General features: G+C 36.9%; 1 protein-coding gene across 2 annotated transcripts; it reads right to left on the bottom strand.

Moving 5' to 3' along the window:
• Window positions 1–476: 476 nt before the first annotated feature.
• On the bottom strand, window positions 477–22,908 carry LOC101902704 (C-type lectin domain family 7 member A-like). Of its 2 annotated transcripts, XM_059887062.1 has the most exons (8): window positions 22,677–22,908; window positions 21,332–21,473; window positions 20,343–20,442; window positions 19,370–19,453; window positions 15,086–15,193; window positions 13,256–13,407; window positions 11,550–11,656; window positions 477–1,634 (listed from the first exon to the last, which is right to left on the bottom strand). In XM_059887062.1, the coding sequence occupies exons 2-8, from the start codon at window positions 21,371–21,373 to the stop codon at window positions 1,514–1,516; spliced, it is 714 nt and encodes a 237-aa protein (XP_059743045.1). In that variant the 5' UTR covers window positions 21,374–21,473; window positions 22,677–22,908; the 3' UTR covers window positions 477–1,513. The 2 variants fall into 2 exon arrangements, with proteins under 2 accessions (XP_059743045.1, XP_024848394.1); XM_024992626.2 differs by lacking the exon at window positions 21,332–21,473.
• Window positions 22,909–25,223: the final 2,315 nt, after the last annotated feature.

The following is a 25,223-nucleotide window of genomic DNA, read 5'->3' as shown; positions in this document are numbered from 1 at the left end:
TGCTGGCCTACAAAACTATATAGAAAAAAATTATGTTGTTTTAAGGCACCTAAGCTGTGACACTTTGTTATGCCACCCCCGAGAAATAAATACAACACCTCTGTAACTCAGCTTCAGATTATTAAACACAATATTACCATCAACTGAGAAATGCCCCTTGTACATTATCTCCAGGAATAATCCCTCATCATGGTAACTAATATTTATTATCAATTACTATTCCTTCTGGGAGCAAGTTCACACTGTATATTTCTTGTCCTAAATTTCTAATATCAGAGTTTTGATTTATCTCATTTCACTCTATATAAATAAGTGGAATTTTATAGGATAAACTATTATGTGTCTGTTTTCTTTTGCTCAGAATTGTTTGTGATATTAATTGACAAAGATGTGGACAAATAGTTTAATAAAAATAAATGCTATCAAGAGATGCTCAGGTAATACAGAATTGTAATTTATTTGACACAAAACAAAAGTATTTTTGGTAAATATTTTATTGGTAAAATCAAAAAGATTGCTAACACGCTTTTATAGCAAAGATGTCAGAAAGTATCACCCTTGAACATTGCTATTTGGATATAACAGGTGTATAATCTCTATGTAAACAATAAATATCAATTAAAATGTAGTATGTACATCTGTTGACACAGAAATTACATTCATGGATATATCCCGTATAGGTAAGATGTATAGAAAATAACACTTAATATATTGTTCTTTTTACTGTAAAGTTTTTCTATAATTACAAAACTCTGGGGAAAACCTAAATACTCATTGAAATAAACTGGTTTAATAAATTTTGGCACATCCATTTAGTGCAATGAAAAAGTGAAAGTGAAGTCACTCAGGCATGTCTGACTCTTTGCAACCCTGTGAACTGTAGCCTACCAGGCTGCTCTGTCCATGGGATTTTCCAAGCAAGAGTACTGGAGTAGGTTGCTATTTCCTTCTCCAGGGATTTAGTGCAACACTTGCAATCTTTTACAAAAAATGAGACAGCTCTTTAAGTACTGACATGGAACAATCTGCAAGATACTTTTTACATTAAAATATAAAGAAACATAACCATTATCTATAGTTATCCAGGAAACTAGTTATGTATTTGCCTCTAACAAGGAAACTAGGTGAATAGGAAATGAGTAAAGAGACTTTGCTCATTATTTCATATCTCATAGTTTGAGCAATCTGAATGCACTAATTATCTATTCAAATAAATTCAAGTAAATGATTAAGAAAATAAATATAAAATCATTATTCAGTTCAATGAATTTGTTTCATGTTCTGTGATTTACTGATTCTTGAAATTTAAAAAAATAAACAAATTTTGGATTTATCATTTTCTATATACAAAACTTATTCATCTTTTCTCACAGATGTTGAGATACCATAATCCTTTTTAAATCATATGTAGTTGAGTAATTTGTTTGTAATTTAAGTTAGTGAATAATTAAAGTTTGTTCCCTAATATCTATTAAAGGATGAATGTATTAAGACATTGATCACAGTAATTCCTTTAATTATTAAGGCAAGTAAACGTTTTTTCACAAATATAGTGAAACTGCTTAGCACAAACATCAGGAATAATATGTTTTGGCTTGAGGCTTCCACATTTTTCATTTGAATTCTGGAAATCCCTGCATCAGAAAAACATATTTATTTTAGAAAGTCATTCTTCAGCAAAATTTAATTATCACAAATTTAAAACATATAGATGTAATTATTTCGATGGAATGTTTATCTTGTAACAGATATTTACCTGTGGAATTATAAAGTATAATTATGTCTAAAACTAAGGAAAATATTGCCAGTGGTCAATTAGAGATAAGGAAGAAGTAGAAAGGATAGTATAGAATGGGATATATACATGAACTAGATATGTAGTTTGAAAAATTCTTTTGAGACTTCTGAAAATTTGGGAAGTGTTTAAATATAAAAAAATATATATTATTTGGTTCATTGTAATTATTTTTTTTAATTTTTTTGTTTTTTTAATTTAACTTCATTTTATTTTATTCTTTTTGAATATCTTCCTTTCCTTTTTTATTATTTTTTTAATTTTATGTTATTTAACTTTACAATATTGTATTTGTTTTGCCATATATCAAAATGAATCTGCCACAAGTATACATGTTCATTGTAATTAGAAATAAAAATAGATCTAGTTTCCTATGACTCAGGCATCCTACTTTTGCATTCTAATCCCCAACGTTAAAAAGGACAGCTTTTTTTTAATTTTATTTTTTAACTTTACAATATTTTATTGGTTTTGCCATATATCGAAATGAATCCACCACAGGTATACATGTGTTCCCTATCCTGAACCCTCCTCCCTCCTCCCTCCCCATACCATTCCTCTGGGTCTAGGACATTTTTTTTTTTTTTTTTTTGGTGTTACTTCTAGAAGATCTTGAAGGTCTTTACAGAACTGGACAACCTCAATTTCTTCAGCGGTTGGGGCAGTGGTTGGGGCACAGACATAGAATATTGTGCTTTTGAATGGTTTATCTTGGAAACAAATTGAGATCATTCTGTCATTTTTGAGGTTGCACCCAAGTTCTGCTTTCTGGACTCTTTTGTTGACTATGAGGGCTGCTATATTTCTTGGCCACAGTAGTAGATGTAATGGTCAGCCAAATAAATTCAGGACTTCCCTATAGCTCAGATAGTAAAGAATCTGCCTGCAATGCAGGAGAAATGGGATTGATCCCTGGGCCAGGAATCTCCCCTGGAGAAGGAAGTGGCAACCCACTCCAGTATTCTTACCTGGAGAATTCCATGGAGAGAGGAGCCTGGTGGGCTACGGTACATGGGGTCACAAAGAGTCAGACATGACTAAGCAATTAACATATAACAATTAAATTCACCCATACCTGCCCATTTTAGTTCACTGATTCCTACGATGTTGATATTCAATCTTGACATCTCCTGCTTAACCACGTCCAATTTACCTTGATTCATGGACCTAACATTCTAGATTCCTGTGCAATATTGTTCTATACAACATCAGACTTTACTTTCACCACCAGACACACATTGACAACTGAGCATCGTTTCTGCTTTGACCTAACTGCTGCATTCTTTCTGGAGCTATTAGTAATTTCTTTATGCTTTTCCACAGTAAAATATTGGATACTTTCTGACCTGGGGTTTCATCTTCTGGTGTCATATCTTTTTTGCATTTTTTAAGGGTTCATGGGATACTCGTGGCAACAATACTTGAATGACAGGTAAGTTTGGCCTTGGAGTACAAAATGAAGCATAGCAAAGGCTAACAGTTTTGTCAAGAGAACATGCTAGACATAGCAGACACCATTTTCCAACAACCCAAGAGAAGACTCTACATATGGACATCACCAGATGGTCCATACTGAATTTAGATTGATTATGTTCTCTGCAACTCAAGGAGGAGCTCTACACAGTCAGCAAAAACAAGACCTGGAGTTGACTGTGACTCAGTTTATGAACTCCTTATTGTAAAATTCAGGCTTAAATTGAGAAAGTAGGGGAAACCACTAGGCAATTCAGGTATGACCTAAATCAAATTTCTTATGATTATACAGTCAGATCAGATCAGTCGCTCAGTCGTGTCCGACTCTTTGCAACTCCATGAATCGCAGCACGCCAGGCATCCCTGTCATCACCAACTCCCGGAGTTCACTGAGACTCATGTCCATTGAGTCAGTGATGTCATCCAGCCATCTCATCCTCTGTCATCCCCTTCTCCTCCTGCCCCCAATCCCTCCCAGCATCAGAGTCTTTTCCAATGAATCAGCTCTTCACTCTTGCCATCTCTTGTTTGACAAACTTTCAATTTGCCTTGATTCATGGACCTGACATTCCAGGTTCCTATGCAATATTGCTCTTTACAACATCGGACCTTGCTTCTATCACCAGTCACATCCACAGCTAGAGGTGACAAATAAACTCAAGGCATTAGATCTGATATAGTGCCTGAAGAACTATGAATGAAAATCAATAACACTGTACAGGAGATAGTGACCAAAACTATTCCCAAGAAAAAGAAATGCAACAAGGCAAAGTGGTTGTCTGAGGATGCTTTACAAACATCTGAAGAAACAATACAAGTGAAAGGCAAGAGTGAAATGGAAGTATACCCAAATGAATGCAGAGCTCCAAAGAATAGCAAGTAGAGGAAAAAAAAGTCTTCTTAAATGAGCAATGCAAAGAAATGAGGAAAACAATAGAAAGGAAAAGACTAGAGATATCTTCAATAAAAGGTCAATTTTTATTCCAGTCCCAAAGAAGGGAATGCCAAAGAATGTTCAAACTACTGTCTGCTGCCTGCTAAGTCACTTCAGTCATATTTGACCCTTTGGGAACCTATGGGCCACAGCCCACCAGGCTCCTCTGTTCATGGATTTCTCCAGGCAAGGATACTGGCCCTCCTCCAGGGTATCTTCCCTAACCAGGGATCAAATGTGTGTCTCTTATGTCTCCTGCTATGGCAGTCAAGTTCTTTACCACTAGTGCCATCTGAGAAGTCCTCAAACTACCATATTATTGCACTTATATCACATGCTGGTAAAGTTATATCCAAAATCCTTCAAGCAAGGTTTTAGCAGTATAAGAACCAAAAACTTCCAGATGTACAAGCTGGGTTTCAAAGAGGCTGAGGAACCAGAAATCAAATTGCCAACATGCATTGGATAATGGAGAAAGCAAGGGAATTCCTAAAAAGCATCTAGTTCTGCTGCATTAACTACATTAAAGCCTTTGACTGTGTGGATCACAGCTTACCTTAGAAAATTCTTAAAAAGATGGGAGTACCAGACCACTTTACCTGACTCTTGAGAAACCTGTGTGTGGGTCAAGAAGCAACAGCTAGAAGTGGACATGGAACAATGAACTGGTTCGGTATGGGGAAAGGAGTACGTCAAGGCTGTATATTGTCACCTTGCTTATTTAGCTTATACACAGAGTACATCATGTGAAATGCCAGGCTGGATGCATCACAAGATGGAATCAAGATTGCCAGGAGAAATATCAATAACCTCAGAAATGCAGATGATACCACTCAAATGGCAGAAAGTAAAGAGGATCCAAGGAGCCTCTTGAGGGGGAAAGAACAGAGTGAAAAATCTGGCTTGAAACTCCTTCTTGAAAATACTAAGATCATGGCATCCGGTCCCATCACTTTATGGTAAATAGAAACAGAAAAGTGAAAACAGTGATAGACTTTATTTTCTTGGGCTCAAAATCACTGCAGATTGTGGCTGCAGCCATGTAATTAAAAGATACTAGCTATGACAAGTAACAGAAGCAGAAGATATTAGGAAGAGGTGGCGAGAATACACAGAAGAACTATACAAAAAAAAGATCTTCATGACCCAGATAATCATGATGGTATGATCACTCACCTAGAGCCAGACATCCTGGAATACAAAGTAAAGTGGGCCTTAGGAAGCATCACTATGAAAAAAGCTAGTGGAGGTGATGGAATTCCAGTTTAGCTATTTCAAATCATTAAAGATGATTCTGTAAAACTGCTGCACTCAATATGTCAGCAAATTTGGAAAACTCAGCAGTGGCCACAGGACTGGAAAAGGTCAGTTTTCATTCCAATCCCAAAGAAAGGCAATGCCAAAGAATGCGCAAACTACTGCACAATTGCACTCATCTCACATGCTAGTAAAGTAATGCTCAAAATTCTCCAAGTCAGGTCTCAACAGTACATGAACCATGAAATTCCAGATTGTCAAGCTGGATTTAGAAATGGCAGAGGAACCAGAGATCAAATTGCCAACATCAGTTGGATCATCGAAAAAAAGAGAGAGTTCCAGAAAAACATCTACTTCAGCTTTAGTAACTACACCAAAGCCTTTGACTGTGTGGATCACAATAAACTGTGGAAAATTCTGAAAGAGATGGGAATACCATACCACCTGACCTGCCTCCTGAGAAATCTCTATGCTGGTCAAGAAAAAAAAGAACTGGACATGGAACAATAGATGGGTTACAAATCAGGAAAGGAGTATGTCAAGGCTGTATATTGTCACCCTGCTTATTTAACTTACATGCAGAGTACATCATTAAAAACGCTGGGCTGGAAGAAGCACAAGCTGGAATCAAGATTGCAGGGAGAAATATCAATAACCTCAGATATGCAGATGACACCCCTCTTATGGCAGGAAGTGAAGAACTAAAGAGTCTGTTGGTGAAAGTGAAGGAGGAGAGTGAAAAAGTTGGCTTAAATGTCAACATTCAGAAAACTAAGATCATGGCGTCTGGTCCCATCACATCATGGCAAATAGATGGGGAAACAGTGGAAACAGTGACAGACTTTATTTTGGGGGGCTCCAAAATCACTGCAGATGGTGATTGCAAACATGAAATTAAAAGACACTTGCTCCTTGGAAGGAAAGTTATGACCAACCTAGACAGCATATTAAAAAGCAGAGACATTACTTTGGCAGCAAAGGTCCATCTAGTCAAAGCTATGGTTTTACCAGTAGTCATGTATGGATGTGAGAGTTGCACTATAAAGAAAGCTGAGCACCAAAGAATTGATGCTTTTGAACTGTGGTGTTGGAGAAGATTCTTAAGAGTCCCTTGCAAGGAGATCCAACCAGCCCATCCTAATGAAAATCAGTCCTGAATATTCATTGGAAGGACTGATGCTGAACCTGAAATTTCAATACTTTGGCCACCTGATGGGAAGAGCTGACTCATTTGAAAAGACCGTGATGCTGGGAAAGGTTGAAGGAGGCGGGGGAAGGGGTTGACAGAGGATGAGATGGTTGGATGTCATCACTGACTCAATGGACATGAGTGGGTAAACTTCGGGAGTTGCTGATGGACAGGGAGGCCTGGTGTGCTGCAGTGTATGGGGTCACAGAGTTGGACATGACTGAGAGACTGAATTGAACTGATGACAAGCAAAGCTATGACAAACCTAGACCGTATATTAAAAAACAGAGACTTTGTTTACAAAGGTCCATATAGTCACAGTTATTGGTTTTTCCAGTAGTCATGTTAGCATGTAAGAGTTGTTCCTTAAGGAAGACTGAGCTCTGAAGAATTGATGCTTTCAAATTGTAGTGCAAGAGAAGACTCTCGAGAGTCCTTGGACTCTAAGGCGTCCAAACAAGTCAATCTTACAGGAAATTAACCCTGGATATTCATTGGAACCTGGAATGTCAGGTCCATGAATCAAGGCAAATTGGAAGTGGTCAAACAAGAAATGGCAAGAGTGAATGTCGACATTCCAGGAATCAGCGAACTGAAATGGACTGGAATGGGTGAATTTAACTTAGATGACCATTATATCTACTACTGTGGGCAGGAATCCCTCAAAAGAAATGGAGTGGTCATCATGGTCAACAAAAGAGTCCAAAATGCAGTACTTGGATGCAATCTCAAAAACAACAGAATGATCTCTGTTCGTTTCCAAGGCAAACCATTCAATATCACAGTAATCCAAGTCTATGCCCCAACCAGTAACACTGAAGAAGCTGAAGTTGAATGGTTCTATGCAGACCTACAAGACCTTTTAGAACTAACACCCAAAAAAGATGTCCTTTTCATTATAGGGGACTGGAATGCAAAAGTAGGAAGTCAAGAAACACTTGGAGTAAGAGGCAAATTTGGCCTTGGAATATGGAATAAAGCAGGGCAAAGACTAATAGAGTTTTGCCAAGAAAATGCACTGGTCATAACAAACTCCCTCTTCCAACAACACAAGAGAAGACTACACATGGACATCACCAGATGGTCAACACTGAAATCAGATTAATTATATTCTTTGCAGCCAAAGATGGAGAATGACTGCTCTATACAGTCAGCAAAAACAAGACCAGGAGCTGACTGTTGCTCAGACCATGAATTCCTTATTGCCAAATTCAGACTGAAATTGAAGAAAGTAGGGAAAACCACTAGACCATTCAGGTATGACCTAAATCAAATCCCTTATGATTATACAGTGGAAGTGAGATATAGATTTAAGGGCCTAGATCTGATAGATAGAGTGCCTGATGAACTATGGAATGAGGTTCATGACATTGTACAGGAGACAGAGATCAAGACCAACCCCATGGAAAAGAAATGCAAAAAAGAAAAATGGCTGTCTGGGGAGGCCTTACAAATATCTGTGAAGAGAAGAGAAATGAAAAGCAAAGGAGAAAAGGAAAGATATAAACATCTGAAAGCAGAGTTCCAAAGAATAGCAAGAAGAGATAAGAAAGCCTTCTTCAGCGATCAATGCAAAGAAATAGAGGAAAACAACAGAATGGGAAAGACTAGAGATCTCTTCAAGAAAATCAGAGATACCAAAGGAACATTTCATGCAAAGATGGGCTTGATAAAGGACAGAAATGGTATGGACCTAACAGAAGCAGAAGATATTAAGAAGAGGTGGCAAGAATACACAGAAGAACTGTACAAAAAAGATCTTCACAACCCAGATAATCACGATGGTGTGATCACTGACCTAGAGCCAGACATCCTGGAATGTGAAGTCAAGTGGGCCTTAGAAAGCATCACTAAGAACAAAGCTAGTGGAGGTGATGGACTTCCAGTTGAGCTATTCCAAATCCTGAAAGATGATGCTGTGAAAGTGCTGCACTCAATATGCCAGCAAATCTGGAAACTCAGCAGTGGCCACAGGACTGGAAAAGGTCAGTTTTCATTCCAATCCCAAAGAAAGGCAATGCCAAAGAATTCTCAAACTACCGCACAATTGCACTCATCTCACATGCTAGTAAAGTAATGCTCAAAATTCTCCAAGCCAGGCTTCAGCAATATGTGAACCATGAACTTCCTGATGTTCAAGCTGGTTTTAGAAAAGGCAGAGGAACCAGAGATCAAATTGCCTACATCTACTGGATCATGGAAAAAGCAAGAGAGTTCCAGAAAAACATCTATTTCTGCTTTATTGACTATGCCAAAGCCTTTGACTGTGTGGATCACAATAAACTGTGAAAAATTCTGAAAGAGATGGGAATACCAGACCACCTGATCTGCCTCTTGAGAAATTTGTATGCAAGTCAGAAAGCAACAGTTAGAACTGGACATGGAACAACAGACTGGTTCCAAATAGGAAAAGGATTTCGTCAAGGCTGTATATTATCACCCTGTTTATTTAACTTATATGCAGAGTACATCATGAGAAACGCTGGACTGGAAGAAACACAAGCTGGAATCAAGATTGCCGGGAGAAATATCAATAACCTCAGATATGCAGATGACACCACCCTTATGGCAGAAAGTGAAGAGGAACTCAAAAGCCTCTTGATGAAAGTGAAAGTGGAGAGTGAAAAATTTGGCTTAAAGCTCAACATTCAGAAAATGAAGATCATGGCATCTGGTCCCATCACTTCATGGGAAATAGATGGGGAAACAGTGGAAACAGTGTCAGACTTTATTTTTCTGGGCTCCAAAATCACTGCAGATGGTGACTGCAGCCATGAAATTAAAAGACACTTACTCCTTGGAAGGAAAGTTATGACCAACTTAGATAACATATTGAAAAGCAGAGACATTACTTTGCCAACAAAGGTTCGTCTAGTCAAGGCTATGGTTTTCCCTTGGTCGTGTATGGATGTGAGAGTTGGACTGTGAAGAAGGCTGAGCGCCGAAGAATTGATGCTTTTGAACTGTGATGTTGGAGAAGACTCTTGAGAGTCCCTTGGACTGCAAGGAGATCCAACCAGTCCATTCTGAAGGAGATCAGCCCTGGGATTTCTTTGGAAGGAATGATGCTGAAGCTGAAACTCCAGTACTTTGGCCACCTCATGAGAAGAGTTGACTCATTGGAAAAGACTCTGATGCTGGGAGGGATTGAGGGCAAGAGGAGAAGGGGACGACAGAGGATGAAATGGCTGGATGGTATCACTGACTCGATGGACGTGAGTCTGGGTGAACTTCAGGAGATGGTGATGGACAGGGATGCCTGGCGTGCTGCAATTCATGGGGTCACAAAGAGTTGGACATGACTGAGTGACTGATCTGATCTGATTCATTGGAAGGACTGATGCTGAAGCTGAAGCACCAATACTTTGGCCACCTGCAGGCCAAACCCACCAACCTGTACACCCACAGCAATTGTAATTAAACCACAACAATAGGACACATGCAGCCCATACAGGAGATACCCCGGGGCACCTGGCTCCAGTGACCAGAGTGGATTGTGCCACTGGGCCCCATATGACATAGTCAGATTCATAGATTCTGCGGAAAAACTGGTGGTTGCAGAGAGAAGAGAAGTGAGAAGCTGGGAAAAATAGATGAAGGGGGTTAAAAGTTACAAACTTCTAATTATAAAATGAGTAAGTTACTGGGAATATAATATATAGTCAATAATATTGCAATAAATTTCTGTGGTGACAGAGGGTTACTAGTCTTTTCGGGGGGCGGGGGGACTCATCTTATTGTAATGATCAATTTATGTTATAACTAAGCATCAGATCACTATGTCGTATACCTGAAGCTAATAATATAATATAGTATGTCATCTATTCTTCAGTGAAAAGAAAGAAAGAAAATGTGAGTTTACTTTTTTCCCCCAATGAGCCTAATGCCTTCCACATGAAACAAAGCATTAAAAATCTGTGAAACTGAGCAATGAGATTAAGGAACATGGATTTTGCATTTTAGGACAAGGCTACAATATATAGAAGAAAATGTATTTTAATTTTGCTCCAACTGTTCATGAATCTCAGTTAAAGTATTAATATCAAGTAACAAAATTAGCAGTGAAAAGTCACCAGCCTTTCACATTTTGCTTATTGAAGTAGTCCTTCTTTTTAATGTACCCCATGAACCTACCCTCTTCATTGACTTAATCATATTTTTAACCACTTTTCTCAGTAATGTTTTTTTAATATAAACTTATTTATTTTAATTGGAGGTTAATTGCTTTACAATATTATATTGGTCAGTAATGTTTTTGAGTTCTATAATCTTAAACATTTGGATGTCCAAGGGCCCAGACCTTAGATTTCCTTATGTTCACTTCCAGCCTCATAGTATTAATACCATCTCTGCACTGAGGCATGAATAGACCTCTCATCTGAACTTGATAATAGTGTACCAAAATGTTCATGTGACATCCTGCAGGTAATTAAATGTTTAATATATTTATCCACCATATATCTAAAACTGAATTCCAGATATGCCCCATCAAAATTACTGGCAATTATTCTTATAGTTTCTAACAAAGAAGCTTGAACTCTCTTCTTTTTACCTCCATCACAGGAAGGTACTTATATAGCACCTTTATGACAAAATGTATTGGGCTGCATATCACATCATAGCATTTACAATCCTCTAATATGCTATATAAATTACTTGGTATTTTTTGGTTTGTTATCATTCATTCCTACTGCCAAAGAATGAGGGTAGATATAATGCTTTTTGGATGTGATTATCTGGGGCCTGAGATGTGCACTTGGTTGCTGGTCTGAGAAGTGAGATGACTGGAATTAAAGATGTTCCCTAAATTCCCAAGGACCATTTCCTCTTTTTGACCTGTAATTTATGAATCAGGTACTGAGAATGAAAGGGAGTGGGGAGACTATGAAATAAAATCTTACAGATTCTTAGAAACGGTTGTGCCATCCAGCCACTTCCAGGGATGACGATCCCCTTTTTTCTCTAACCCAATCCAATGATTGTATTTTATTTTTGATTGAATGAAGACCTGTGGGAAAATTAGAATCACTAGCATTATTCACAATATCAATAATACAGTTTACTACAGGGAACTCTCATAAGATGCTGGACACATTTGTTTTCAAATACCCCTATGACAAATAGAGTAGGCACTAATTTCTCCATTGTGAAGAAAAGAAATGAAAGTGGAAAGGCCTCATGAATGAATCACTCTATTCCTCGTGTCTGGATGAAATATATAAAAGGATGAACATCATGGACTTTAAAAGTCCATGTAAAATAGATTACATAGGTAAACATGACTGCTCTAAACCTAGTACTTCTCTTCATCATAAGATACTTTAAAGAATACAAAAAGACAAGTCTGAAATCTGCAGATTTTTGTAGTGATTTAGTTTGATGAACAAATAAAATATCCCTAAAAATCAATAAGAAAGCAAAGTTAATCAATAAGAAAAATAAGCAAAATTAAGAACAAGAACCTATATTTCAAATAAATAAAACAGAGGCACTATAAACATGGAGATATAACAAGCTCACTAGATATCAGGGAGATGCAAATCAAAAGTACAAAGATTCAATGAAGCTCTAAGTCCAGAAACTTCAATGGCAGGAATAAAACTGAAGAGAACAGAACTGGAAATTACAAGAAAAAAATGGATTAAAACAAACTCTCGGGGGTAAAATAAAACTCATATCACTTGGGAACTGATTACAACTGAGGTTCAAATTGATCAAGGAACTTGTAATCTGTATCTGGATATTTGTATTTCTTTGGCTTCATATCCCACTACTTAGATAGTAAAGACTGATTCATTCATATTATTATTATGATAATATAACTTTCATAAATAAGAAAACATAGGGCTTTAAGCTGTACTTCATAAGACACTAACAGAAATAACATTTCCAGGACTAAATATTAAGAATTAAATTCAATGCCTGAATTAAATCAGTAGAAGGAAATCTACATAATCTGTTAGATAAGCTTTATATTCTCAAATCTTATAAGTGATGGCAAATGTAATCTAGATTTTCTCTTCCAGGAAAAAGAAGCTTCCTCTGTCACTCAGGATTATAAGTAAGGTAAAAATTCATTTTTGAAGAATCATTCCAGCTAGTTCATTCACTTTTATTTTCATTCTATATTTCCTATGATCATGAAAATAAAAAACTCATCCTTCTCTACAAATGTGTTCCTTCCCAAACACTGATGGTGGAAGAATAGCACTCAGTACAATGAGATGTTGTCTCTTTTAAACTGTTTGTATCATTGAAGGCAGTTTTTCATTTGCCCTGAATTAGCCCCTAGCGGCTGAATACTGAGCAATCTGATGTATACTAAAATGTGTAGAGGCAACACATATAATCGAAAGACTGAAAATCATCCCATGGCACCCACATCCACAGGAAAGCTATTTCTCTAGGTTTAACAAATAATTCTTCCGAGTCTTTGTTACACCTGTGTCCCCTGCCCTGCAGGTAAGTCTGCACCCATATGGACCAGTGCTTCAAATCAAACTGATGAAATAACAGATAACATTGGAGGAAAAGCCTATACAATTATCCTAACTTAAGACATATGAACTTCTAAAGCACTTATTCTGATGTAGTAAAGTAAACATACCTGCTCCTCTTGGTCATCAATCTTAATGAGACTAGCGCCCAATTTTTGGCATGACTTCTTACTCTCCATCCAATTTTCCTCTGTTTTTGAAAAATAGTAACAGTCTTTTCCACAGCAGGACCAGCTTCCTTGACATGTACCATAGTCTTTAACTTGAAAATAAAAACCACCATCATCCACAACCTCAAGACCATTTAGAGACCTGCACTTTTCTGTATTTCACTGCTTACTTCAAACTGAATGAACTTTCCTGCATCCCCACAGTTATGTTAGCAATAGTTCTCCTGCCAAAGTCTGTAGGTAAGAATACTGTTGAGCCTGACAGACCCAAGGCCATTGTTAAGATTGATAAATCTTGACTTCTTGAATACAAATAGACTACAGAAAAATGGAGCAGTTCTCCCTGAAGGAAGAAATCCATCGGTGTAAGTATATAGAAATAGTATTAATTCCAGGCTTCTCTGTGGCTCAGATGATAAAGAATTTGCCCACAATGCAGGAAACCCAGGTTCAGTCCCTGGGTCAGGAAGACCCCTGGACAAAGGAATGGCTACCCAACCCAGTATTCTTGCTGGGAGAAACCCATGGACAGAGGAATCTGGTGGAGCCCAGGAGTCACATAGACTCTGACAACGACTGAGAGACTGAGCATGACATAACCATTAATTCCAAGGAATCTATATAGGTAAAAATTCATCCACAAGCACAAAATAATCAAAACAATATAAAGGGCTAATAGGAGCTTCTTTGGAAAGTCAGTGTTCAATTAACTATAATTGATAAAATTGATTTGATAAGAAAGAATGAGCATAATTAAAGGTCCTAACAAAGTTGAGTGTAAAGTTTTACAGTACTGAAAAGGCCTTTGAATTATGGTGCTGGAGAAGACTCTTGGGAGTCCCTTGGGCAGCAAGGAGATCAAACCAGTCAATCCTAAAGGAAATCAACCCTGAATAATGATTGAAACGACTGATGCTGAAGCTGAAGCTCCAATACTTTGGCCACCTGATGGAAAGAGATGACTCATTGGAAAAGACCCTGATGCTGAGAAAGATTGATGGCAAAATGAGAGGAGGGTGGCAAAGGATGATATGGTTAGATAGCAACACCAACTCAATGGACATGAATTTGAGCATGCTCCAGAAATGGTGAAAGACAGGGAAGCCTGGTGTGCTGCAGTACATAGGGTCACAAAGAGTAGGACAGGACTTAGCGAGTGAATAACATCACTGAAACGGTACAGTTCAGTTCAGTTACTCAGTCGTGTCCGACTTTTTGCGACCCCATGAATCGCAGCACGCCAGGCCTCCCTGTCCATCACCAACTCCTGGAGCTCACTCAAACTCATGTCTATTGAGTCGGTGATGCCATCTAGCCATCTCATCCTCTGTCGTCCCCTTTTCCTCCTGCCCCCAATCCCTCCCAGCATCAGAGTCTTTTCCAATGAGTCAACTCTTCTCATGAGGTGGCCAAAGTACTGGAGTTTTAGCTTCAGCATCATTCCTTCCAAAGAAATCCCAGGGCTGATCTCCTTCAGAATGGACTGGTTGGATCTCCTTGCAGTCCAAAGGACTCTCAAAAGTCTTCTCCAACACCACAGGTCAAAAGCATCAATTCTTTGGCGCTCAGCTTTCTTCACAGTCCAACTCTCACATCCATACGTGACCATTGGAAAAAGCATAGCCTTGACTAGACGGACCTTTGTTGGCAAAATAATGTCTCTGCTTTTCAATATGCTATCTAGGTTGGTCATAACTTTTCTTCCAAGGAGTAGGGGATAATTCCATGAAAAAAATCTGTCAGCTAACAGACTCAATATTTAGTACTTACCTGTGCCAAGTGGTAAAACCGAGTGATCCTCAGCTCCTGGTACAGAAACATTCCTTTCTCTTGTGTCTTTCGTATCTTGTGTATTGCACTTAGAATTTGTCTGAGAATCTTCAATCCATATTGTAAAATTAAGATAATCAATGGTTTCAATAGATCATTTTATTACAATAATTTAATTCTGAATTACAAAATAAACAATATTGACTAAATGAAAGTATGATCAGAGAAAATGTAACATTAAAATATTTTAAAGTGTCAGAACATAAAATTTATTTTTATATATAGCTATAAATTATAATACTTTAAGTATGTAAAACAGTAATCAACATTTATAAAACAGAGAATATAAACTGAAATAAAGGGCTTTTATGTCATATACTCTTCAAATAAAGATTTTGAAATTTGTGAAATTTAGTATTCACTATTTGATTTAGCATTTAATATTTTCATTTAAGGGTAACCTAAGGGATTTGGCTTTTTTTAGCACAAGTTTATAATGGATTCATTGAACACCTATGAGAAAAGAACTCAAAGGGCGACTTATAATATGAAAAAAGAGAGTTAAAAAACTCTGAGAGAAACAGCCATCTTTTCCAAAAATTCGTGCATAAAAAATGTAAAAGCAAGTGTAGGAACATTTTTCAAAACACTGGAGAATTTGTTACAAAATTGAGAATCGTTGTTTCAAACTGTGCTAACACTCATCACCATTCAGCCAAATGCAATGTCTACTTGTAAAAAAGCTCTAGAAACATTAATTGCACAGTCTCTTAATGTTCTTGGTTACAATAAATATCACTGTTGCTCTGATTCATTAATCCATTCCAATGTTTATATTTTGGACCTTAATTTAAAAGGCACACCAATACTTCTAGTTTCTAAATACTGCCATTTCTTGTGATTAGTAGACACCCACCTCCCTTTCCTTTTTGTCTGTCTAAGGCCACACAGGAAGCAACAGTTAGAACTGGACATGGAACAACAGACTGGTTCCAAATAGGAAAAGGAGTATGTCAAGGCTGTATATTGTCACCCTGCTTATTTAACTTATATGCAGAGTACATCATGAGAAACGCTGGGCTGGAGGAAGCAAAGCTGGAATCAAGATTGCCGGGAGAAATATCAATAACCTCAGATACGCAGATGACACCAGCCTTATGGCAGAAAGTGAAGAAGAACTAAAGAGCGTCTTGATGAAAGTGAAAGAGGAGAGTGAAAAAGTTGGCTTAAAGCTCAACATTCAGAAAACTAAGCTCATGGCATCCAGTCCCATCACTTCATGGCAGGTAGATGGGGAAACAGTGGAAACAGTATCAGACTTTATTTTTCTGGGTTCCAAAATCACTGCAGATGGTGATTGCAGCCATGAAATTAAAAGACACTCCTTGGAAGGAAAGTTATGACCAACCTAGACAGCATATTTAAAAGCAGAGACACTACTTTGTCAACAAAGGTCCATCTAGTCAGGCAATGGTTTTTCCAGTGGTCATGTATGTATGTGAGAGTTGGACTATAAAAAAGGTTGAGCACCGAAGAATTGATGCTTTTGAACTATGGTGTTGGAGAAGACTGTTGAGAGTCCCTTGCACTGCAAGGAGAACCAACTAGTCCATCCTAAAGGAGATCAGTCCTGGGTGTTCATTGGAAGGACTGATGTTGAAGCTGAAACTCCAGTACTTTGGCCACCTGATGCGAAGAGCTGACTCATTGGAAAAGACCCTGATGCTGGGAAAGATTGAGGGCAGGAGAAGGGGATGATGGAGGATAAGATGGTTGGATGGCATCGCCAACTCAATGGACATGGGTTTGGGTGGACTCCTGGAGTTGGTGATGGACAGGGAGGCCTGGTGAGCTGCGGTTCATGGGGTGGCAAAGAGTCGGACACGACTGAGCGACTGAACTGAATTGAAGGCCACACAGTAGAGAACTGATTTGGGCAAGACTTCCAACAATTTGAAGAATAGTCTTTAGGCACATCTTAAAATAGCCAACTCTGATAGACATGTATCACTCATCTCATCACATTGCCTGCCCACAAACTTCTGAAAGTCCAATGACAAAAAGGTCACAGAACTGTTCAGATACAGATTAGTGCTGATCGACATTTACAATTCTCATCATCATTATGCTCTTCAATACTACACAATGTGTTTATTGAGTCACATTCTTTTCCTAATTCAATAGCTATTCAGTCTTTTCCTAAATTATCTATGACCCCTCCTGACTCTCTCTCAAAAGATGGCTTCATCTGCTATCAATACTTCACATAGAAACAATAGCCATCAAGCCTAAGTTCCCCTTACCTTCTTGCTTCCCTTTTTATAAACACACAGGTATCCATCAATCTATTGCAGAAAAAATTTGTGCTTCCCACTGAAAAAGTCTGAAATTCTTACCCCTAGTCTGTGTCAACTAAAAAATATATATATTCACAACTTAAAAGTTGAGAGTTATGTTTTATTCAGTGGGAGTTTTTCAGACTTCAAACCCTGGGAAGGAAGCACTTCAAGTAACTCTGAAAGAACAATCTGAAGAGGTGAGGGTGGGAGGGAGAGATAGGTTATATAGGAGTTTGGCAATAAAAGGCAGGTAGTCTAAATTTCAAAAGATTATTGTTATCTAAACAATAAAGGAAACTAGATATTTCAAATTAAGATTCAGCGTTTCTCTTTGTACAGGAATATACTAGAGTCTGGGCTCACAGAAATCACTCCTTTGATATGCATCTCAGCTATCTGGGGCCAGTATGCTGTGTTTTCATATACTAAGTGTCCTTGGGGCTCATTGTATGGAGTGGCTTCAGTCTGATGGCTGCTAAATCACAGGTATTCTTTTGCTTCCCTCTGGGCTTACCAGCCTACCACCCCTGATGCCTACAATCACTGATGATTGTGACATCCTTTGTTTACTGACACGGCAGGCAACATTTCATTTCTCATCTGGATATAATCCCCTATCTGATCTTTCCAGTCTACCTTGACTGGACTTTCCAGAATCCAGATCTGCTCATGTAATATGAGTTATGTTTTTCCTTAATGTAAAATACTTCAATTGTTTCCTTTGATTTTAAGGCAAATTTAAAATTTCTTAACATGGTACAAGGGCTTCCCAGGTGGTTCAGTGGGTAAAGAATCCGCCTGCAATGCAGGAGATATAAGAGATGTGGGTTCGATTTCTGGGTCAGAAAGATCCCCTGGAGGGTGGTATGGCAACCCACTCAAGTATTCTTGCCTGGAGAATCCCATGGACAGAGGATCCTGGCAGGTTACAGTCAATAGGGTCACAGAGTCTGACATAACTGAAGCGATTTAGCATGCATGCACACACCATGGTACAAAAGATTTCCATGAAGTTACATACCTAGCCAAACTTCCTTCTAGCCACTTTTTTTTTTTTGGTCCAAAACCTGAATGTTTCCAGCATGTACATCTGTCCCTTTTTCATATTATTCTTTACCTGAATGAGCCTTCTCTATCCTGAGCCTCCTAATTATTTCTTACCTTCCCTTTTTATCAATTATTAAATCCTACAGGAGAGCTTTCTTGACCTCAGCATGCTATACACCATTCATCTGATATCTTCATGCCATCATCCTTTATACTAATAATATTTTATTTTAAATACTGGTTCATTTTTTAAAAAATATTTTCCTTTAAACTGAGCTCATTGAAAAATGACTTTTCCTTTAATTTTTGTATCTTTGATGCCATACATAGTTCCTGATCCTAAGAGATCCTCAAAATTGTTTGTTGAATGAGTGAAACAAAGAATTAATGATCATGAGGAAAAGATATTGGAAACAAGCATTGTATAAGAATTTTTGAAAATTTATATGAACTATGTAAAATTTATAACATTTAATCATATAGAAAATAAATCATTTATTTTCCGTTGCAATTTAAACATTATTATCTTTAAGTATATAACAATATGCTTAATGTATATAATAATGAATGTAATATTCAAATAAATATTTTCCCAACTCTTTGGTCATATGGAAAACCTCATCATACTTGAAAAATAATTTCCACTGTGTATGTAAACAGCATTATATAATCAGCAAGATTTTTGTGCTATTACACTTATCACACTATTCTGTGTGGCATAAACACTCAGTGACAGCAAAATAATAAAATCATCATCATCAATATTATTATCAACACCATCCATGATCATTAATGATTTCTATACAACTTTATATCAACAGAAGTTCATTAGTTATAGTATCTCATTTTTCATCCTGACTCTTTTCACTCATAAGAAATGTGTATATATGGTACTCACACATATATCCTAAGACTGTGATTGCCAGTAGGAGAAACAAGCATACAATTCCCAGGATTATTGCAATGATATGCCATGGAGATTCTGTACAAAATCAAAAAGCAATATATATATATATAAATAAATAAATATATTAAGCATCAAGAATTTAAAAAAAAAACACAGAATTAGAACAAAATGGAAATTTGTTCTGGAGTTTAAAATTAATATCTATAATTACTGTGACCACAAATCTCATTACTATTATATTTTTATATCCCTCAGTATATAAGCGCTGGAAAAAACTGTTCAGAGTCCCTTGGAATGCAAGGAGATCAAATCTACCAATCCTAAAGGAAATCAACCCTGAATATTCATTGGAAGGAATGATTCTGAAGCTGAAACTCCAATACTTTGGCCACCTGATGAGAAGAACTGACTCATTAGGAAAGACCCTGATGCTGGGAAAGATTGGAGGTGGGAGAAGGGGACAACAGAGGATGAGATGGTCACATGGCATCACCAACTCATTGGACATGAGCAAACTCAAGGAGATAGTGAAGGACAGGGAAGCCTGGCATGCTGCAGCCCATGGAGTCACAAAGAATCAGACATGACTGAGTGACTGAAAAGCAACATATAAGGGTTTCCCTGGTGGCTCAGTGGTAAAGAATCTACCTGCAGTGCAGGAGCTGCAGGAGATGCAGTTTCAATCCCTGGGTGGGAAAGATCGCCTGGAGGAGGGCATGGCAACCCACTTCAGAATTCTTGCTTGGAGAATCCCATGGACAGAGAAGCCCGGCAGGCAACAGTTGATAGTATCTCAACGAGTCAGACATGACTGAAGCAACTTAGCACGTATGCACACCTCAGTATATAAAGAACTAGGCATGTAATATCAAATATGTGTGGACACAATTTTGATTTCTTTTTTTCTTACTTAACATCATAATATTTTCAGAAAACAAGAAAACAAATGAAAAAGAAACTTTACCTTTCCTTTTATGACTCTGAAATCTTTTGTCCTTCTTTTTCTTTGAATACAGGATTTTTGGCTCCATGTATATCACTTTCTCCTGGCTCATTTCTGAGGTCTGAAGGCAAAGAACACAGCAAGAATCCTTTGCAGCATTGAATAAGGCATTTTAATAGCATTGAAAAATAGCAACATTTATCATGAAATAATAGAAAGAGCTAAATGAATGATCAGCATGCTAATCTGAAATAAGTGATGCCAAATAACTATTGATCTCAAAATATCAGAAAAAAAATACTTTAAAAATTTCTCTTTGTGATTACTTACAACAGTCTCTACATGATTCATTAACAGGCCATTACAGTTCATGGGTATGTTATGTTAAGCTTTTACTGTTTTTAAAATAAACGAATTCATTGCAACAATTTGGGAAATGGTATATTTCATTCTCACATAAATATCTAGAATTAGAGCTTCTCTTGCAAATTTGTATTTGGTCACTTAGTGCCTGTATCATGCCCAAACGGCAACCATAGTCTGAAACTGAATAGAGTAATCCCTCTTTAGGACAGACACACACACTCAAATTTGACAATCTTCTCAGTTTGAGAAAAAGGCAGAAATTGTGGGATTCAAGAGAAGGCATTTTAGGAAGTAACATCAAATAACTGAGGCATAATTTGTAATTCTAACACCACAGTTCAAAAGCATCAATTCTTCAGCACTCAGCTTTCTTTATGGTCCAACTCTCACATCCATACACGACTATTGGAAAAACTGTAGCTTTGACTAGAAGGACCTTTTTCAGCAATGTCTCTGCTTTTTAATATGCTGTCTAGGAGCAAGCATCTTTTAATTTCAGGGCTGCAGTGATTTTGGAAAAGAAAGTCTGTCACTATTTCCATTGTTTCCCCATCTACTTGCCATGAAGTGATGGGACCAGAGGCCATGACCTTCATTTTTTGAATATTGAGTTTTAAACCAGCTTTTTCACTCTCCTTTTTCACCTTCATCAAGAGGCTCTTTAGTTCCTCTTTTCTTTCGGCCATAAGGATGCTGTCATCTGCATATCTGAGGTTATTGAGATTTCTCCCCAAAGTCTTGATTCCACTTGTGCTTCACCCAGCCCGGCATTTCGCATGGTGTATTCTGCATAGAAGTTAAATAAGTAGGGTAACAATATACAGCCTTGACCTACTCCTTTCCCAATTTGGAATCAGTCAATTGTTCCATATCCGGTTCTAACTGTTGCTTCTTGACCTGTGTACAGGTTTCTCAGGAGGCAGGTAAGGTGATCTGGTATTCCCATCTCTTTAATATTCTTCCACAGTTTGTTGTAAACAAAAGTATTTAGTTCAAATAAATAAATATATATAAGTACAAATTAAAGTATATATTTTATATGTAATATATATTTAGTTCAAATATGTGTGTTATATCAGTGGCTTCTAAAATTACAAAAATATGATCCTTTGCCTATAATTAGTTTATATAAACACTTCCACAAAAAATACATAATGATGTCTCTTCCCTAGAAATATAAATAAATAATGACTATTTATTTAAGAGGAAAAACATTTTTCAAAAAATAATAATCTTCAAAAATTTTTCAAAATAAATTTTGAAAATAATTTTTCAAAAAATAATGTTTTTGGTAACTCGATAGAAAGAACCAGATAACTGGTCTTCCTAAATAGATTTTATTCTTGTTTCTTAAAATATTAATATCATAGTATTTCACCTTTTAATTTCTTTATAATTTGAGGAAACTTGATTTGAACAATCATCAAATGATAATAAGATGTATGAATATACTACCAACCATTTTGCAATAAATATTCTTTCTACCACAGTGACAAATTACAAAGTAAATACTTTTTCAAGGACATATTTTCCTAGCTCACTGATTTTTATTTAGTTACTTTATAATTCAATAACTGTACACCCAAATAACAAGAAAATACATTTGTTATATAAACCTGGGTATATTTTAATGGAAAAATAATCATATTATCCAAACACTTGAACTTTTTCCATTACATTTAACTTTAAGACAAGGGAGTTCAAGCTTTGCATAATTAGTTGCTAACCAGTTGGCTGCCACCCCTAGAGGTGAGAGGAAAAAAAAAAACCCATAAATGTATATTACCTTAAAAAGAGTTAAATATTCCCCAAAACATTTGAGTATATTTAAAACTCATATTCGGCATATTAAATATTTTGATCCATAGGGTCAAACAGGGTTAACATTAGATATTAATTAACACGGACCCCAAAGTGAATTCTTTCTTGCAATGATACAAAATCCTTGTAACTTTCTACATGGTCTCCCACTAGCAAATTCTCCTTTACCTGCTTTATCCTTCTTTGTTCAACAGCGTGACCCACAGTGCCTGATGGTACCTGTGTTTATGCCTTGAGATTTCACCAACAGGAGGAAAAGCTTGGTCAGGAACACAGCTAGGATGAGCTCACTCTGCTGGCCTTTCACTTCTGCTTTGAGACTAGGAGGTCCTTGTTGAAATGTATGACTGGCCTTAGAGAGACAATGTCAGAGAAAAAGATAGCCAATGATCAAACGGCCTTCAATATTCCCACACAGAAAGTTTCCACTGGTGTCAGTATCTCATTTACTCCACACTCTGTCAGACAAGAGTCACAAAGAACTAAAGCCCCAAATTGTGAGGACATCTGTAGATCAGTTCAAATCTGAACTTTAGCAGTTACCATAAATCTGAATTAAAATGGTCATCTCAGGATCTCATGAGATTAGAAAATGGTTAACAACAAAATAAAAGGTTATATTAATAAAAACAAAAAGGAAATAATATCCATGTTCTACCTGACATGATTCATACATTTTTCCTTTTAAAGAATGAAGGTAAATCCCTAATATATATATATATGAGATAAAAACTGTAAAAATAAGTAAAATTTTTGTCAAAATGTACTTATGTCACATTTTGCTTATTTTATGTCACAAAATGTTTATGTCAAAATGTGCATAAGCAACTTATATCTTTAACAAACATTTTGATAACCACATTGCTTGACAGACTGCAGTAATAAAAATACATACATAACTGGGCTGGCTAATTTGAATAATAATAGATTTCTAGTTATTTCTTGTCTTCTCTTTAAATTATCTAAAGGAGGAGATTTTCTGTTTAAATAATAAATAGAAATCAAGAAAGAAACAAAGCAACAGACTCAAAATGTTGAGTGGGGTTGAATGTAGTCCTTTTAAGGCATCAAAGTAAAAAATCATCTGTTCTAGTTATAGCCAAAATTGTCAGAGCATGTATTTATAAATTATGATTTGTTTAATTCAGTGAATAGTTCAATGCCCCATTTAACCCTAAAAGTGTGTGTTAGACAGGAACAAAAGTTTTGTTTTGTTTTTTTTATCAACCACATTGATCTGTGCATCAAAGGACCCTTATGTCCGATGCTTTAAAATTCTTCTTAGAAATGTATAGTAATAACCAAAACCCACTTCTATGTCAGCTATATGGTTTGAAGTCTTTTCAAAAGCACTTTTCCATGGTTTATGTTTCCTTCCCCCATTGCCTCCAAAGCAAAACTGTCTTATCTCCTTTAAATAATGGTAGCACATTTGAAAATTTCTACCTTTTGTCCTTGTAGGTTTGTCTTTGACTTATTTTTCTTTGCTAGGATCTAATGGGTTGCTTTCTGGGAGGAGGTTTCTGACATAAATAAAGACAACAAGGAAAGTGTTCTAGAAATTCTCCATGCATGTGGACTTTCTCATAAGGGCAAAGCTTAGTTTTTAGGCATATTTGTGTGCCATGAACTTCGAGGCTCATGGATGTAATTACTCTACTTGGCTGCAGTACATCTCAATTTGTACCTTCTATGCCAAATTCTCCAATCCTAAAATGTGTCATTGAACAGAAATGCATTTGTTTTGCGACTAAACAGCATTCTTATTGGTAAAGTATAATTAAGACAGAAAACTGGCTTTGAACATGTATTCTAGGGGTGAATACATATGATTTCTATGCTCTCAGTGTAGTGATATCATCCAGTGGTGTGGGTGGTAAGAGCTGACTGCAGTTCATACTTATGACTTTCTCTGTAGCAACAGTGAGTGAGGCAGCTAACTTTGGAAGCCTCATCCTCTTCAGCAGCATCGGGAATACCTTCCACACAAGTGTAGTCTGTTGGGAGGTTTAAGGAATCTACTAGGTGATATTTAATAACATTTTTATTGCAATATAATTCTTTACAATATTGTGTTAGTTTCTTCTGTACAATGAATCAAATCAGCTATATGTATACATATGTTGCCTCCTTCCTGGGCCTTCCTCCCACGCCACCCCACCCCCACCCAATCTTGATTATCACAGAGCACCGAGCTGAGCAACCTGTGCTTTATAGCAGGTTCCCACTAGCTGTCTGATATAATAGTGTATACATGTTGATTCTGATCTACCAATTCTCCTCACCCTCTCTTTCTCCCACTGTGTCAACATGCCCATTCTCTTTGTCTGTGTCTCTATTCCTGCCCTGGAAATAGGTTCATCTGTACACTTATATGTGAAATCTTAAAAAAAAAAAAAATGGTACAAATGAACTTACTTACAAAGCAGAAACAGACTCACAGACTTAGAGAAAGAATTTACGGTCACCTGAGGGAGAAAAAAAGAAGGTGATAGAGTGGGAGTTTAAGATTAACATGTACTCACTGTATTGTGTATAGCATAAAGGGGTAAATTAAAAGGTACAATCTGCTTGTAGGACAAATATTCAGTTAGCCTTAAAAATGCATTCCAATATACTATGAAAATGAAAGTGAAAATCACTCAGTCATGTCTGACTCTTTGCAACACCATGGACTGTAACCTGCCAGAGTCCTCTATCCATGGAAATTTCCAG

Source organism: Bos taurus, chromosome 5, assembly GCF_002263795.3.
Source record: "Bos taurus isolate L1 Dominette 01449 registration number 42190680 breed Hereford chromosome 5, ARS-UCD2.0, whole genome shotgun sequence".
NCBI classification, from domain to species: domain Eukaryota; kingdom Metazoa; phylum Chordata; class Mammalia; order Artiodactyla; family Bovidae; genus Bos; species Bos taurus.
This window is presented reverse-complemented; position numbering and strand designations above follow the sequence as displayed.

Coding starts and splice junctions, on each gene's coding strand:
- LOC101902704 (XM_059887062.1), bottom strand. CDS start 21,373: ATGGCCGAAAGAAAAGAGGAACTAAAGAGCCTCTTGATGAAG. Junction 15,194..19,369: donor CACAGTCTTAGGATATATGT/GTGAGTACCATA, acceptor TATGGATTGAAG/ATTCTCAGACAAATTCTAAG. Junction 13,408..15,085: donor GGTTTTACCACTTGGCACAG/GTAAGTACTAAA, acceptor TTTATTTTCAAG/TTAAAGACTATGGTACATGT.